A 17,554-nucleotide genomic window follows, 5' to 3' on the forward strand; every position below is an offset into this window, starting at 1 on the left:
AAGCTCCCATAATAAGCCAAGTAAGAGAATAGCCACTGGGAAATGAAAACAATTGTCTTCTGAAGTAGGATCAAACTTCTGCACAAAGGACAGTATGACCATGAAAGAGATTTTCATCCTTCTGCTGAATCTGCTTTTGGTCTTCAGTGTCCAAGCCATTCGAGGTGAGTTTTAAAATTATATTCTCTTTTAGCATTACGTTATTGCCTTTCTTTTTGTATCTGTCTCCTCCTTTCTGCTAATCCTCTTCCTCATTTTCTGCTTGCTTTTCTGCTTCATTCTGCCACCATCTTCTATGCTGTAGGAGAGCAGACGTCTTTATCAAAAGCAGTGTGTAGTAGATGCATGTGCAGACAAATCAGTGGTAGATTGGTGGTATGGACAGGTGAAATACCGAATAAATGGATGAGATGAACAAACTGACTGTTTATTGAGTGAAAATAGACCCTGATATTTAGTCAAAACATAGGAAAATGAAGGGCTACATGATTCAGATGGTAGTATACAGGAGGAGAGACAAGTGGACACAAGATGGGTGGGTGTGTGGGAGCTACCAACAGCAACATCTAGATTACCTGATTTTCTTCTTGTGGAATTTCTGACAGATAAAGAGACCATCTGCCATATCCATTGCTTGCGTTTCTGAGTTTAATGTCTTTCTTCTTCTGATGTAATGAGAGCCCCTTCCCTTCCCTTCCCTTCCCTTCCCTTCCCTTCCCTTCCCTTCCCTTCCCTTCCCTTCCCTTCCCTTCCCTTCCCTTCCCTTCCCTTCCCTTCCCTTCCCTTCCCTTCCCTTCCCTTCCCTTCCCTTCCCTTCCCTTCCCTTCCCTAATCCCTGTATCTGCTGCAATCTCTCCACTATTTACATTTGTAATCACTGCATCTTTTTTTCGCCTGAATTCCTTTTTTCAGAGAGTATCCCTATGAAGAGCTTGAGCTGCTACAACGACTACAAGTCACAGGTGACCTGCACATGGATGGAGCATTCTGAGGCTCATGCCCTCATTGGTATGAGTCTTTACAAAAGGGATAATGTTATAATGTAAGTACCTGAAATGTGCTAGTGAATTTATTTTACAATTTTACCTTTACAAATATTTTCCCATAATTTTGTTGTGGGATCATAGATATGAAGTAAATATCATAGATATGAAGAAAAATGGGGCATATTGGTTGCTCTTAATGGAGTGGAGAAGATGGTGTCAGAACAAGTGTAAGCCTGAGTGTTGTTTATAAACCTAAAAGGGAGGAGACAATCCCCCGGTTATTTTGCCCGTTTAGGAGCATCACTGAGAGTATGGTTTTGATCACTTCTCAGAAACAAGTCAAGACTGTGTGTTTGTGAGATAGAGAAGACTGGTAAGTTTATCTGTGCTATCGCTTTTCCTCCCAAAGATACTGGTCTGTTTGTGACAGCATCTCTCTGTTACATCTGTTTCCTTATGAAAAGGGAACTGGATCACCAGAGTGAATGGATTGTGAGGATAAAAAAGGACAGAGAGGGAGGAATAGTCAAGGAAGAGAGAAAGACAAAGATGGAAAGCTGAGAATAAAATGAAGAGTCTGGATATACAGAAAGGGAAGGAAAGAGAAAGAACTCTTAATTTTATTGTAAAGGAGAAGGAATTAATAGACCTAAAAGCAGCTGAAATCACTGGAAGTTCTTCGGAACAGGATCTTGAAGCTAATACTTCTGCGAAAAGGTGGTATAAAATTACTCAGACCTTTGGAGAATTCTCAGAAACATGGTTACGTGATGGAGTGTGTGGATCACACAGGAAACATGACTGAAGTGAACTAATCAGACAAGCGCGTATTATGTGCGGCCAGTCACACAACTGAAATCAAAATGGCCAATGATTAGACAAGGTCAGCTCATAGATGAAAAATAGTTGACTAAAACCCAAATTGTAAAGTAATGCTAGCAAGTAGATAGAAATATTTTCAGGACTTCACAACCCTTGGGCTGACTTTTTTTTAAGGGTATGCACCTGTATGTCAGTCTCACCCATACCTCAGGAATATTCCTGGTTTCCTTGCTATTATCCAGCTTTTAAAAATAACAATAGAGCTGAATAATGCTTGCTGACATGTAGTTGGCTAGGAGACTCCATCCTATCCTGAAAGATAGTATTTGGCCTTAGATATCCACAACTTAATATTTCTCATCTGAACTGGAACAATATAATATACTGGGCATGAAGCCATAAGCACAAACAAAATTCCAGAGGGTACAAAAAGAAGCAACACATCTCTCCAGCAGCTCAGGCTACTGCAAGCACACAAAGCTTATCCTCTCATGTCTACTTTAAAATATTGTTTCTAATTTTCATGATGCTCCTTGGCCTGGAGAAAGGCTATATAAAAGGATGATTAACATTCTGGATGAAATCTTTAATGAATATGTAAGGTCTCTTGGCAGAACAGAACTACTAAGGATACAGAAGTAAATTTTGGTTGGATAATTTTTTTTTAAAGTGTCTTTCTGGGACTGCAAAATGAATGTCTTCAAGAAGCTAAGGATAATCAGAAACTTTACTGCCTTTTAGTCTGAGTAAAAGGTGCGTTTCCATGACATTATATTTCATCATAGTATTTCTCACATAAAAATATGAGATTATGTAGAATTAGGCTAAAAACTAACAAAAAAAAATCAAAATATTTTGGTATCAAAATATATTGGTATCAAAAATATTGGTATCAAAATAAAACATTTTACTGCAAAATTTTGAAATGGGAAGGCATTTGACAAAAATATTTGTCATACCAACAGATGCAAAACAGGACAAATAGGTACAGTGAGAAAAGGATCTAAGTGCTGAGTAAATTATAACAACAGGATGGGAAGGGAATGGTTTGGGTATTTAATTTTGCATTAACTATAGGTGTCCAAATCAGATCTTCATAGATCGCTTTCTCTATACACAGGGAGAACAAGGACATGTTTTGCAAACGCCAGACCGAAAATGACTTACATGAGGCTTCAGACTCCTATGTGCACTGGGTTTGTCACAACACTACAGATGATTTTGGAATAGGAATAGAGGATATTTACGGCTTCAAACCTAACAAGATACTTCAAGCAGAACTAAATGTTGATCTTTTCCAAAATGGTAAGGATTAAATTAGAGATGAGCACCCTAGTGGTGGACGACACGGAGAAAGCAGAGTTGCTGAATGCCTTCTTTTCTTCAGTCTTCACTGCTAAGGCTGTCCCTCATGAATCTCTGGCCTTGGAGGCAAGGGGGAGGGTATGGAGAGAGGAAGTTTTTCCTCCAGTAGAGGAGGACCAGGTTCGGGACCACTTGGCCAAACTGGACATTCATAAGTCCATGGGCCCTGATGGGATGCACCCACAAGTGCTGAGAGAGCTGGCAGATGTTATCGCTGGGCCACTCTCTATCATCTTTGAAAGGTCATGGAGAACAGGAGATGTGCCTGAAGACTGGAGGAAGGCGAACATCACTCCAGTCTTCAAAAAGGGCAAGAAGGAGGACCCTGAGAACTACAGACCAGTTAGTCTCACCTCCATCCCTGGGAAGGTAATGGAGAGACTCATTCTAGATGTCGTCTCCAAACAAGTTGAAGAGCGGGGGGTTATTGGAAGTGGGCAACATGGGTTTACCAAGGGTAAATCATGTTTGACCAATCTGATAGCTTTCTATGATGCTATAACTGGTTGGTTGGATGAGGGGAGGGCAGCAGATGTCATCTACCTTGACTTCAGCAAGGCTTTTGACACAGTCTCCCATAACATCCTCATTGGGAAACTAAGGAAGTGTGGGCTGGATGAGGGGACAGTGAGGTGGATTGAGAACTGGCTGTGTGACAGGACCCAAAGGGTAATGATTAATGGAGCAGGTTCAAGCTGGAGGCCTGTAACCAGTGGTGTCCCCCAGGGGTCAATACTTGGTCCAGTCCTGTTCAACATATTCATCAGCAACCTGGACAAGGGGACCGAGTGTATCCTCAGCAAGTTTGCTGATGACACCAAACTGGGAAGGGTGGCTGACACCCCGGAGGGCCGTGCTGCCATCCAGCGAGACCTGGACAGGCTGGAGAGCTGGGCAAGGAAGAACCTCATGAGGTTCAACAGGGAAAAGTGTAGGGTCCTGCACCTGGGGAAGAAGAATGTCAGGCACCAATACAGGTTAGGTGTGGACCTGCTGGAGTCAAGTTCTGAAGAGAAAGATCTGGGGGTCCTGGTAGACAGCAAAATGACAATGAGCAAGCAGTGTGCTCTTGTGGCCAGGAAGGCCAACGGAATCCTGGGCTGCATAGGGAAGAGTGTGGCTAGTAGGTCGAGGGAAGTCATTCTCCCCCTCTCCTCTGCACTGGTGAGGCCACAACTGGAATACTGCATCCAGTTCTGGGCTCCCCAATTCAAGAGGGATAGGGAACTACGGGAAGGAGTCCAGCGAAGGGCAACAAGGATGATTCAAGGATTGGAGCATCTCCCTTATGAAGAAAGGCTGAGAGAGCTGGGACTCTTTAGCCTGGAGAAGAGAAGGCTGAGGGGAGACCTTATTAATGCCTATAAGTATCTGAAGGGTGGGTTGAAGGAGGAGGGAGCCGGACTCTTTTCAGTGGTTCCCAGTGAGAGGACGAGGGGCAACGGGCACAAGCTGGAACATAGGAGGTTCCACTCATATATGAGAAGAAACTTCTTTACAGTGAGGGTGACAGAGCACTGGAACAGGCTGCCCAGGGAGGTTGTGGAGTCCCCGTCTCTGGAGATTTTCAAGACCCACCTGGATGCAGTCCTGAGTAACATGCTCTGACATGCTCTGGGCAATCCTGCTTCGGCAGGGGAGTTGGACTAGATGATCTTTATGGTCCCTTCCAACTCTAAAAATTCAGTGAAATACTAAATTCTCATTTTCCAGTGAATATTAGGGATCTTTGAGAATGTATTTCCTATTCAGTCAGGAAGTGACTCCCACTTCCACTGTGAAAATTGCCAAAGAGTTCCACATGGAGACGATGGATCAGGAAGGGGAGAGGGCAAGTTTCTGGGAGCAGCTTGACCTGGAAAGGGGACTCAAGCAGGAGCTACTTGGTGTGGCAGGGATAAGACACTCTGGAAATGGAGAAGCTTATCTAGGTGTTTTATTCCCTTCTTCATGTCCCTGTCCCCACTATCTCATCTCATGGGTTGTACCTTCACCTTCCAGTTCAGACCCCCCCACCTCAAAACCTCTCGGTCAGCTTGATGACATCAGGAGACTCCTTGCTGACCTGGAAAGCGGCTGATGGAAGCCAAGGGCTGGGCAGTGCCCTGGAGTATGAAGTCACTTACAAGCGGGAGTGGGAGTCCTGGGAGGTAAGAGTGGATGGGCTGGGCTGTCCTAATTTGGGTTGCAAATTTTTTTGGTGGTTGAGACCCTGTGGTAAACATTGTGCAAATGAGTGGCCTTTCCGATCTCAAGCACTATGAGGAGAGTCAACAAATGTTTCAAGTCAGGTGGAAAGGGCTCTCTCTTTCTGTTTGCAAATGACTTGTCCGGTGAAATACTATTTGTTCTGAATTGAACGCAAAGATCTGTTCGTCACTGAAAATAAAAAGCACTGTGCTTGGTTTTGAGTGGGAATTGATTTTGCCCTGAATGCCTCCCAAATGGAACTAAATCACGTTGCAACAGGAGCCTGTAGGTTCATGTGGGAAAATGGCAAAATACATTTGAAGCTGCTTCCCCTTTCCGAATTTCAGAAGGGTGTTTTTAGATTTGGTTTGTTTTGTTTTGTTTTTTAATTTTTAAAACTCTATATCCTTTGCCCTGTTGTTTCCCTAGATCTGCATATATTTCTGTTCTGTACCTGTCAGCTTGATCTTTAGTTTTTAAGAGAAGTATCTTGGCCAGATTCCCACAAAATTCTGCACTGAGCAGTATTGTGAACTTGCATAGCTAGTGCTGAAGACAACCAGGGCTCTCCAAGTGCAGGAGCGGGCCCACCTGCTGGTGTAGATTGTCCCCAGCAGTGCCTGTGCCTCACCCTTACCGTGCTGTGCTGGCAGCATGCACGCTGAAGCTCCTCTAGTATGGGAGCAAGGAGGACTTCATGGCAGCATGTGCATGGACCATCACATGCAAGGGACTGCTGGGAGACGCAAACTGGCAGTCACCTCCACCCGCTCTTTCCCTGTCTTCCCTCCAACCCTCTTCTCCATTCCTCAACTCCCCAGTCCTCCCTCCTCACTCTGCCTCCTTTCCCCAACAACAGAAAGCTGCCTCCCTCTTCCTCTCCAACACCACAAGTTGCCATTTCCACCGCAAGGACCTTCTCCCGGGGAGCAGCTACGTTGCCCGTGTGCGAGCCAGACCGGGGCAGGCCAGTGGCTTCTCTGGGCAGTACAGCGAGTGGAGCACGGAGGTGTCATGGCAGACCCCTGAAGGTAGCATGGGATGGAATGGGGTGGAAGCACTGGCTGAGAAGCCAGACCTTTCCTGTCACTTAACTTGCTCTCCTCTTCTCTGAAGGTGGCCTTCAGCCCAGCAACCTTCGCTGCCTCTTCAATGGTGCAGATCGTCTGATGTGCAGCTGGGAAGTGAAGAAAGCGATCACCACCTCTGTCCTCTTTGGCTTGTTCTTCAGGGCCACTCCAGCATCAGCGTATGTGCTCTGCCCATGCCAGCGTGCCTGCGCCTCTCCCATGGAGTTTCTGCTCCGTCCCGTTTCCTCTGATCTCAGCCCAACTTCTTTTTCTCCCCTCAGGGAAGAGCAGTGTTCTCCTGTGCATGAGAAGACTTTGCCCCATGTTCCATATGTGGTCCAGAGCTGCGAGATCCCTGTTAACAACTCCAGCAGTCAGAGCCAGTACCATGTGTCTGTCCGGGCCAAGACAGAGGAGAAGCTGATTGAAGCCTACAAGAACAGTGAGTTGCTGTGCTGTGTTTTGCTTTTGCTGCTTGTTTCTTGGAGAGGTGCCTGTCTGGGAGAGTGGGGCTGAGGCCAGCAGTGATGAGGAAAAGCAGATGGGAGGAGGAAGAGACGAGGACTGATGAAGAAAGGAACTGGATGCTGCGTCAGATCAGGGGTCTGGGAGAGGTGGCTTGTAGGTGTGGCGCTCCTCAGTGGCACTTGTTACTCTGAGAAAGGTGGCAGCGGTGGAAGCTGCTGTGCAGAAATTTGGGTTGTGACCCAGAGTGTCTTGGTGATCAAACGTCACCCGGCTGACTTGTCTGTGACTGACCTTCATGAGTGTCCCAGGTGACAGGGAACTGTGATGGGAGGTGTTGGCGTGGAGTGTGATTTCTCAAGAAGCCAGTGGAGCTCTTGAGGGTTTGTGCAGTGGGCCCTGGAGCACTGGATGAGATAGGACTCCTCTGCTGAGTGAGGTGAACCAGGGGGATCATCTCTGCCTGCCTGTACCTCAAGGTATCGGTGCTACTTTTTACAGACTAAAGCTGGGAGAGCTCCTGTAGTGGGTGAAAATATCAGGTAGTAGCCCCAAGAGAGCTGAAAATCTCTGGAAGTGTGGTGGACCAGTAAAGACGTTTCAAATAGTGCTTTAGTTCCTTTCTGTACACAGGGAGCGCTGTCAATATTAATGGATATGGATTTTCTGATATTTGGTGTGTCTACTGGTTTATTGTATTTGACTAGAAAATGCAGGTGTGGAGAATTAAGAAGTGTTAAAACTGCAAAAAACAGTGCATTGTTGCATAAAACAACATTGTTTTCAGTCTCCGGAAACTATTCGCAGCGTTGAAAGGGAGTGCTGGACTAGTACGTTGATAAGTAATCTAAGACATTCCGTGTGTCCCAGTTAAGGCGCTGCCACCTACAAACGTGTCAGTAACAGTGACAGAGAACCAAGAGTATGAACTGAGGTGGACAAAACACACTTTCAAATATGGCTTCATAAAACAGCAATACCAAGTCGAGTACTGGAAAAACAACCAACACAAAAAGGTAAGTCTTGGCAAGTGCAAGAGTCCTGGATTTCTCTTTGCAGGGCAAATTGGAAAGGCAGTTCCTCTCATCTTCATCGTTTGTGCTTCTTTCTTCTCCTTAGACTGCCGAGAAGTTAAATATCGTCAACGATGAACCTCCCTTCATCTTCACCCTGCAGATGTTGGCATCATCTACAGAATATAGGGGGAAAATGCGTGCAAGGGTGAATATGGCTCTGGATTACGAGGGGCCTTGGAGTGAATGGAGCGAGGAATTCAGCTGGAAGACTGAGAATGGTACTTTCCATGCAGGCTCCCTCTGTAAGCTTTTGTGGACCGCTGATGGCTGAAAAGCCTCTATAGAAAAATGCATTCCCTCAGCTGGGGTTGAAGTTTGGTCCAGCCATGAGACAGCTGGCGTGGCTTAACAAGGTAGCTGTCTTGTCTGCATCCTTGCAGTACAGCAGCAGTGCTAATGAAGGAGGTGAGCAGGAATGGCCTTTTAAGCTTGTTTCCCATTTCCCTTCACGAGGCGAGTACGACCAGCCATAAAGGTTTCCATATGGAAAATCAAGTGAAGGACTTGTCCAAAAGATCATCCTTGTTTCCTGATTCCAGTAGTCCATTCTGCTGTCAGTGCCTGCAGAGCCTGCGACAGGAAGGAGACAGAATATAAGCCATCAGTCTTTCATGTTTGCAGAGTGACTCTAGAGTTGCGTAAATTACACAGTAGAGTCCACTGGAGATAAAAACCTTTACGAGTGTTTGCTGTTTCTGAACTTAAGAGGCAGAATGTCTGCTATCATATGGTCTTGTGCCCAAATTAATATGATCTTCGTGATTTGTCCTGCGGATGCTTGTAGTGGTCAGACAGGAGGCAAAATTTGATGAGTGTACTCAGGAAGAAATTGGTATGTTGGTGAAGAGCAGTTACAGCCATTAGTAGGGGAAGCTCTTTCTTAGAAAATCTCTGAGACCTGATCTCGTCAGGACTGCACTGAGTAAGGCAGACCTAAGATGCCTGAAGACATGCTTGTTGTTCGTGGTGAAGTAAGGTACCTAGCCGTCTTTTTATTAGCATAAATTGTTTACTGTGATGTCACTAAAAAATAAAAAAGAATCAGTCAAGGAAACAATGAACTCCCTTGGTCAGTAAGCTGTTCAGGCCACACTTGGTCTCTCTCATTTTGCAGTGTATCCCAACAGTTTGAAGGCCAAACGATCCCGTCGCGTGACATGCCACCTACATTTCCCTGCTCTGCTTGCATGAAGAGTGGCCAGAGTGAAAAACCTGTTACTAGAAGCAGCCACCGTGCAGGTGGATACCTATTTCTCTTTTCTCTGTTTCAGTTCTGCCACCGGTGGTTCTCCCAGTGATGCTCCCAGCTCTCATCATCATCTTGCTTATAGCTGCTTATTGCAGCTATAGGTATTTCCTCAGGTAGGTCTGTGTTGTGACTAGGAGATTTTGCAGCGTGTTGGCCATGTGGGTGCCATAAAGGCTGAGGCACTCCTTGTCCCCCATGAGAGAGAGGTCTATGTGGAGATGAGCCTTGGTGTGCGATGGGCAGCCTTGTGCGTGTCAGTGCAAGGGTGAGAGCTGGGTGGTGGCGTGCCAGGGCCTTGGTGGTGCCTCGCTGTGCCTGGCCGCTCAGTGTGGGGGGTGCAGCCTTTTCTGCTTGCAGCCATGATGAAAAGCAAAAATTGGAAAACTCTGTGGTGTTGTTGCAGGAAGAAGCAAATGTGGGAGGAAAAGATTCCGAATCCCAGCAAGAGTCTCCTGATCCAGAGCTACCAGAGGGTAAGAGGGAACTGCACCTTGAATAATGTATTATTTCTCTCTTTTTCAGGACTTCCAGTAATCTTAAGAGTTCTTCTTGTCTCCTAGTCCACAATGAAAAGATATCTTCATTAGTCTATGCCTTATTTTTTGAAGTTGTGATCATATTCAACATAACTGTGTTCTTACACTTATGCTAGTAGACTTGCTGTTGTGCTTGTCAACATCACTGTGATTTAATATCAAGCTAGAAAATTTTCAGTACTTTAAAGTTTTGACTGACTGAAATAATCTAGTGTTATTAGCAAACTTTATCAGCTGGTGCTTTCAATCATTTCCAAATAGTAATTGACACTAATTCAGAGCTTTTTAGAATGGGGTGGTATTAAAGAAACTTTTATTTTAAGGATCTTAATTTTCTGGAATAAATGTGATCACATGCCTGTCTGTTACCAGGACAAGCATTCTTTATTGGAAATCAAGGAACACACTTAGATATAATTTGATGAAAGCTGTCTAAGTAGGACCTCCCTCCCGAAAAAACCCCAATATCTAGGAAGATTGGTGTAGGTATCTCTAGATTTTTGTGGTAAAATATTTCAGTCTTGCAAGGATAGCTAGTTCAATATTGTGCCCACCTCAACACAAACACACACACACATTTTTGTATAACAGTTGATTCTATTCTATGTTTATAAGGAATGGGTTACAGGAAGTATAGATACATGACAATACAATGGGTATAATTTACAACATGGCCTTTGTGTGGGGTGAATGAGCACTTACAGGACCTTTATTTCTGTGTGAGTGAAGGAGTTAACACATTTGTTAACCATTGCACATTTGTTACAGTGCTGTTAAATGGACTTTATTGTAATGACCTGGTTTAATATGTAATCCTCAAATAGATGGCAAAGACTAGGCATGGATTCTCTTGTGCCAGAAGACAAACTGGTTATGCTTATACTAAAGTCTCAAGTCAGTTTCTTTTGCCTGATCTTTACAGTAAAAAACGGAAACTTTTTCCCACTCTAAGAAGCACCTTAATAGCTTTGTTTCCTATCCCCTATCTGTTTCTCCATCCACAAGCATTCACTGCCTTAGTTTCGTGCTTTTGAAAGATTCTATTCCTGCAGTCAGTTACCTTGTCCTAAGTTTTATAAACGTCCCAGTAATTCTGTTTCTCTGGTCAGCTGGTACAGAAGGACAGTCACTATACCCCTATAAGTGAAATATTGCCCAGAGTGTCCTCATATGGTGCTGGAAAAGAGTAGACACTGTGCAAAGCAGTAGCTTTGATGTTTATTGTGGTAGGAATCTGCAGCATCTCTATGAGCTCTTTAAGGGCGCAGCTCCCATCCCCTATGCTATGTAAAGAGAGAAGAGGAGAGGAGAGGAGAAAACTTCAGTAGGAGGCAACCTACAATGATCATCTAGACCAGCTGACTGACCACTTCAGGGCTGACCAAAAATTAAAGCACATTATTAAGGGCATTGTCCAAATACCTTTTAAAAACTGACAGGGATGGGACATCAACCACCTCTCCAGGAAGCCTGTTCCAGTGTACATCCCAGTTTGGTGTAGTCTGCAAACTTGCTAATGGTGTCTTCAAATCATTGATAAAAACATTGAACTGGCCCTAGAATTGAGCCCTGAGGTACACCACTGGTGTCTGGTCACCAGCCAGATGTAGCCCCATTCACTACAACCCTTTGAGCTCTGCCTTTCAGCCAGTTCTTCACACAGCGCACTGTGTAACTACTCATCTCACTGTTGGACAACTTGTCCAAAAGGATGCTGTGAGTGTCAGTATCAAAAGCCTTACTAAAATAAAAAGAAAACCTACATCCGCTGCCTTCCCTTTATCTACTAGGTGAGTGACCTTATCATAGAAGAATATGAAATTAGTTAAACAGGACTTTCCCTTTGTGAATCCATGTTGACTGTGCCTGATGATTGCATTGCTCTTTAAATGCCTTTCAATAGCACCCAGTATGATCCTCTCCATTATTTTTCCAGGAACTGAGATTAAACTAACAGGTCTGTAGTTTCCTGGGTCTTCCCTCATGCTTTTCTTGTAAATTAGAATAACATTGGCTAGCTCCCAGGCAGCAGGGACCTCCCCAGACTCCCAAGACCTTTGATAGATGATCAAGAGGGGTCCTGCCACAATATCCACTAGCTCCTTCCAGAGATCATACAATTTCTTTTTCCTCTTGAGCTCCAGAGGGAGTTCCCTGTTCAGCCAAGCTGGCTGTTTGCCCCACTTGCTTGACTTACAACACACCAGAATTACCTGCTTCTGTGTTTTTAAAAGGCGTTTCTTAAAAACTGACCAACACTTATGGACTCCCAAGCCCTCAAAAGCAGAGTCTCAGGGGACACTGCCAAGTAGCTCCCTGAATAGCTTAATGTTTGTTCTCTTGAAATGTAGGGTAGCAACACTGATGTCCTTTTTTCTCATTACTCTGAAAATTTTAAACTCAATTATTTTGTGATTACTGTGGCCAAGACAGCCACCTACCATCACATCTCCCACGAGTCCTTCTCTGTTCACAAATAACAAGTCTGGGTGGGCATCTTTCCTAGTTGGCTCAGTGAGTATACTTGTAGTTAGGTCAGTGGTAAGGCAATACGGGTTTGAAGTAACTATCTTCTGGAGAACAGAACACACCTTCTAGTCATATTAGTGAAGTTGTATTCCTATTGCCAGATGCTGTAGGCTCTCCTATTTGTTTTCTTTGTCCATGAGAAATGCATGGTTCTTGATTCTACTGCCAATGAGACACTGCTCTTTTGTCATGTCTGCTTTTTCATTTTCAGAAAGTACATTTAGGAAACTGGCCAACAAGCAGCCTGCTGGACTTCAACAAATACAACTTTTCAGAGAAGATAGAGCAGGCTAGCTTCCTTCAAGTTGTGGGCAGGTGAGTGAAGAGCACATTAGAGTGACACTGTGGATGACAGTCTCAAAGAGCTCCTTAGTATACAATATTCAGGATATAATCACATGTTCTGTGATACAACATTCAGGATATAATCACATGTTCTGTCACTAAAAAGACTGTACAAGTTGCTTTGGAGGAATGGATAAATATATTTACTATCTGGGTTAGCCTGCTTCTCCAAGAAATAATTTTTTCTAATGTGTGTTTTCAACTAAGCTTGTTTTATATTTAATGTTTACCACAATATCTCTCATGAGGAACTTTTAACTTTCCCACATTCAGACAGACGAAGACTTTGGCAGACTCCCCTGAAGGGCAGGCTAAAAAGATGGATGTTTCCCCTGTTGCACTGGATCTACACAACTCATACCATGCTTTAAATGAGCCAGAGCATGCCCCAGTTGTCTGCTCAAGTCGGATTGCTGGTCATTCCTTTCCTGTTTCAAGGAGAAACAGTGCTGATGCAAGTATTGCTTCCCAGATGGCAGTCCCTTGCTTTGCTTTCAATGGTCCATACTTGTACAGCCCAGTGGTGACCTCCCAGCCTGATGTGCATCAGACCTTGGAAGCGGACCCAGTGGGAGTCCGTGAGAAATCAGCTTCCCTTCAGTATGTGACCCTCCCAAAGGAACACTGTCCCCAGCCTCCACAGAGGCAAGAGCAGCCAGCAGCAGGTCCTCCACAGCCCTTCCTGCTCCCAGATCAGAAGGAAATGATGCAGCATCTTGAAAATGAGAAAGAAGTCTCCCTGGCCCCACCAACCTGTGGGAAAGTCAGGGACATGAGAACAGAAGAGCAGAAATCTCCAAAGGCTCTAGGTTGTATCACGTCTCCTCAGCGGTGCCCCTTGGAGTACATCACCACAGAGAGCCTGTTACTGCCATCAGCCAGCGACTCCACCCATCCGCCACTTGTCACTGCTGGGGAGTTACCCTGTGACTCACAGGAGCCCCAGCCCTCCAGTGACCACTCTTGTCATGAGTTTTCTCCTGCAAAAACTGGTGTCACGGCCCCAGTTTCAGGTCAAGCACCAACCTTGTCACCTGAATTGCACCTGGATACATTTGGAGAGTATCTTACTGTCCCTTTAGATGTCCATGGACATTCAGAACCCACAAAGATTCCTTTGCCCGTCTTACAGAAGGGAAATTATCTTCTTAGAAAGCAGCCTTTGTCAGAGGGTAACTTGGTGGTGTTAAACCCTGACAGCACTGAGCCAGTTTTCCTTTGCCAGGTTGGTGACTATTGCTTCCACAGTGTAAAATCCAGTGTGAAGATGGATATTAGTCAGGAAGACCATCAAGTTAAGAAACCTTCTGAAGGCAAGACAACACCTGAGAAGCCTGTATCTGATGATGAAGCCATCACTGGCAAGGAAAAAGATCTATCAAAAATGCAGGCTATTAAGCTGTTCAAAAACCTGAAATCAGATGATTACTTTTCCTGGCAGCAACCTTTGAGGGTCACAGAAATCTGTTAAATGGGCAAATATTAATGAATACCAAAGCTACAGGTAACTGAAAGAGGTTGCAACTATCTGATGAAAATGAACCCTCAAACCTAGGAATAAATAAGTGCCAGTTCCCTTTTCCAGCTTCCAGTTCAACACGTTGAAAGACTTGAAATAGCTCAATATCCTTCTCAATGGCCTTCACAGATTTAGCATGAAAGACAATCCAAATATTGCCCTATTGGTGCTTTTCAAACTTTTTGGCTTACTCACAACGAACAGTTTAGCCTCCTCGTGAGGCTGCTACACATCACAGTCATCTCGCAATAATACCAGCTTGTCTGAGGCAACACTCATGGCAGGAAATTCAGATTTAACAGCTTGAAATGCTATGAGAAGAAGACAGGCTTGGGAACCTTTGAAAGAAATCTTATTTTCTTAAGAGCAGTTTTGTTGAACTTCTGTGTGTGTATAAAATAGAGCTAAGAGTCACCGAGGAGCTTTTGTATCTCTACCTTTCCACTACTGGTACAAAATACGTATTGTGTAAGGTGAAAAAAACCCAGACAGTAATAGAAGTGTAAATAAAAAATGAGAGAAAAAAATTGTTGAAGTCCAGGAAACCTTTCTTAATGTTAAGGTACAGTGTATCACAGCATATTCTAAGGGTAAGAAGGAAACATTATTGGGATACATAAAGTAGGCTGCAGAGAACCATGGGGAAGGAGATACATTACTGGAATAAAATGCAAGGGCTCGTAAGGTGCAGCGAGAGGAAGGGAGTGGTTCAGGTAACAGAAAATGACAGACAAGAAATGTTGTGAAGACTATTTCTAAGTGTTAAAGTACTATGTGATTTTCTTTTAAGTCCTTTGGCTGTTTATGCATGATATAATTAATCTTAGCTATGTCATTTATTCTTAGTGGCTTTTTTTTTTTTTTTCTGAATTATAAACTGTGTTGAGAAAGAGGAGCCATTTTTTCTCCCAGTTCTGTTGTAAAGAAAGTGGTGCAAGGTAAGAGCATTTATTCAGAGCTGCCACTCTGTGATCAGTAAAAGGCTTTGGCTTCAGACCTGAAGGTAGGCTTGCATTGCAAAAAAAAAAATGTTTCTTTTTTCAAATACAAAATTTGTACTAATAAAAATATTCCTATAAATCTTTCCTTTCATACATTAAGAGCATTGTGGTTACAATAACATTACTATTAACTCACCTGATCAGGCCTCAAAAATTCTATGGGTTCAGCTATGTCGCCTGTGAGGTAGGATGTTTTCTCCTGACTTTGCTATATTTGACAGAAACAATGAGAAGTTTTGCAATTTTGCCAACTAATTCCTCCTGCTGGGTTAATGGGACAGTGCTGATTCAGAAATTGCAGTGAAATGCATTGTTTTTTCATTGTTTTAAATCCATATAAATACCATTTTAAATCTGAAAGGCGTGCAAATTCAGTTTGGTGTTCTTGATAGCAAAAGGCAAAGCAGCAAAAGGCAAAGCAGCAAAAGGCAGCCTCTGACAGAGAATATCGACAAACATTTAAAGGGATTTTCAATTTAGTCCTTTCCTAATTAATGGATTTTTTTTTTGTTAGTCTCTTCTTTGGCCTTTTAAAGTAGCACAAACAATTGTTTCCAGGCTGTATGACTGTGCTCTATCTAGGCATGTACTAAAAGGAGATGCTCAAATTTGTATGTAAATTTGGTATCTGGATTCACATCTTAGATATGCATCACCTTGCTGAGACTTGGATTGAAGTGGTTCTAATAACTAAGAAGAATAGTGAGTGGGAGAACTTTTATTCAGCTCAGTGACTTTCAGATGAAGCCCATTTGCATTGTGATCAATACTCTAAGAGCTATCTGTTCCTCCTGTCCTTCTGCACTTCACCCGGCATTTGCGGAGGCTGCTTTTGGAGACAGAATTTATTGATACAAGAACATTTGATATGACCCCACAGAGCAGACATGATCTGAAGATCACCTCAGGAGCCTGGAACTTGCAGAGTAACATGCCATTGTCAGGTGAGGGGAGCTGAACAGTGGTTTTCTTTTGCAACTATAACAATTGTTTTAGGGCAGAATGAGTTTCTGCTCTAGGGGCTCGTTGTTCGATATCCACCTAAGCATCATTAAATAAAATGTGTAATGAACATTGGAAGCAGGGGTCACAATCTAAACTCTGCTGTGCCAGAGGAATCCACTTCTTACTGGGTTACAGAATTAAAGCTTCCATAAACTTTGTCTGTTGCTGATCCTATGAATCTTTCATTCTCTTCTGCACGAGGTCCAGCTGCCATGGGGGTGGTAAAAAGCATTTTACAATTTTGTAGCATTTTACAATTTTGATTCAAGACTTAGCAGCTCTTGTGAGTCCCAGGTCTTCAACTTTCTGACCACTAGCTTGAGCCACAAAGTTACTGTGCAAAAGGAGGTTGTTGCTACCTTGCCCAGTGCTAGGTACCGATATACAGGAGAGGAATCATCATTCTGACGATTCAGGAGCCAATTATGATACGCTTCTCTCTGTAGGGCTTCCTGCTAAGTAGCTCCAGCTCCTCAGCCTGTATATCTGCGTGATGATTTATCAGTGTTTCCTATATAGTTTAAAGGAGAGGTAGGCATCTCAATTAATACTGTAAGTCACATTTTACACCTATTTACTTTGAATATACAGTTAAGAAATCTTTGCAACCCTTTCCTTACTGTATGCTCAAACATCAAAGATTCTGCCTGTGTTTTAACAGCAGGCATTTTTCTCTTCACTGCTCTGAAGTAATCAGTTTATTATTCCCTTATCATAATCTTCCTCAACCAGAAATATATTACCTGAATTTGCATGAGATTAGGGTAGTAACTATATTGTGCCCTCAATAGTTCTAATTAAGATCCATGATGAACTAGTCTGTTGTTGTGTTTCTGCTAGCCTGGGGGTTGTCTTTTACGTAAGGAAGGAAAATGAGGCTGAATGATTTGCTAGAAAAGGAAGCCTGCAGTGGAAAGCCCTCTAAGGCCTCAAGGAACAACAGCTGGAAAATTTCTGAGAACCCTGTATCTCTGCAGGGTAATGGAAAACAATCCCAACCCCTCTTGTCAGTCCCCGTGCAGTTTCTTGTTCATTCAGTCAAACACATTTGTACACACAATCTTATTCCCATACAACTCCAATGAATGATCTCTGCCTCTTCTCCTCCACTACCCTCATGCTCCCTCTGCTCTCACTACAGCGCTGAAATTGCCATGAAAAGAAACCTCGCAATGTCATGTTCTGTACATGGGGAACAAGCAGCACAATGACTTCATGCTTGATTTTGGCCTGTTTTAAGTTCTTCCAAGTGACTGCAAGGATTCAGTATGCTCCAACCTTGACCCTAACAGCTCCTCATATTACACAATGGATATTTCACCATGGTGTTAGGTGGGTGGACCCAGTCTCCTCTGCAAACTTGCTCAACATGAGCCAGTTTTAGGTCAAAAGCTTT

General features: G+C 43.6%; 1 protein-coding gene across 1 annotated transcript; it reads left to right on the top strand.

Annotated features, from left to right (window-relative positions):
• The first annotated feature begins 85 nt into the window (after positions 1-85).
• LOC141479754 (cytokine receptor common subunit beta-like) lies at positions 86-15,229 on the top strand. Its single transcript, XM_074169056.1, has 13 exons — positions 86-164; positions 913-1,042; positions 2,929-3,113; positions 5,175-5,323; positions 6,223-6,394; positions 6,480-6,612; positions 6,715-6,875; positions 7,769-7,914; positions 8,018-8,192; positions 9,246-9,336; positions 9,627-9,696; positions 12,500-12,603; positions 12,907-15,229. Exons 1-13 carry the CDS (start codon positions 95-97, stop codon positions 14,102-14,104), a joined length of 2,784 nt encoding a protein of 927 aa, XP_074025157.1. The 5' UTR covers positions 86-94; the 3' UTR covers positions 14,105-15,229.
• The last annotated feature ends 2,325 nt before the right edge of the window (positions 15,230-17,554 follow it).

This window comes from Numenius arquata, chromosome 2, assembly GCF_964106895.1.
Source record: "Numenius arquata chromosome 2, bNumArq3.hap1.1, whole genome shotgun sequence".
NCBI lineage: Eukaryota > Metazoa > Chordata > Aves > Charadriiformes > Scolopacidae > Numenius > Numenius arquata.

Bases quoted from the DNA above. Each gene is read 5' to 3' on its own strand.
- LOC141479754 (XM_074169056.1), top strand. From the start codon at position 95: ATGACCATGAAAGAGATTTTCATCCTTCTGCTGAATCTGCTTTTGGTC. The intron at 3,114-5,174 runs GTAAGGATTAAA...TTCACCTTCCAG, and splicing joins TGTTGATCTTTTCCAAAATG to TTCAGACCCCCCCACCTCAA. The intron at 8,193-9,245 runs GTACTTTCCATG...TCTCTGTTTCAG, and splicing joins CAGCTGGAAGACTGAGAATG to TTCTGCCACCGGTGGTTCTC.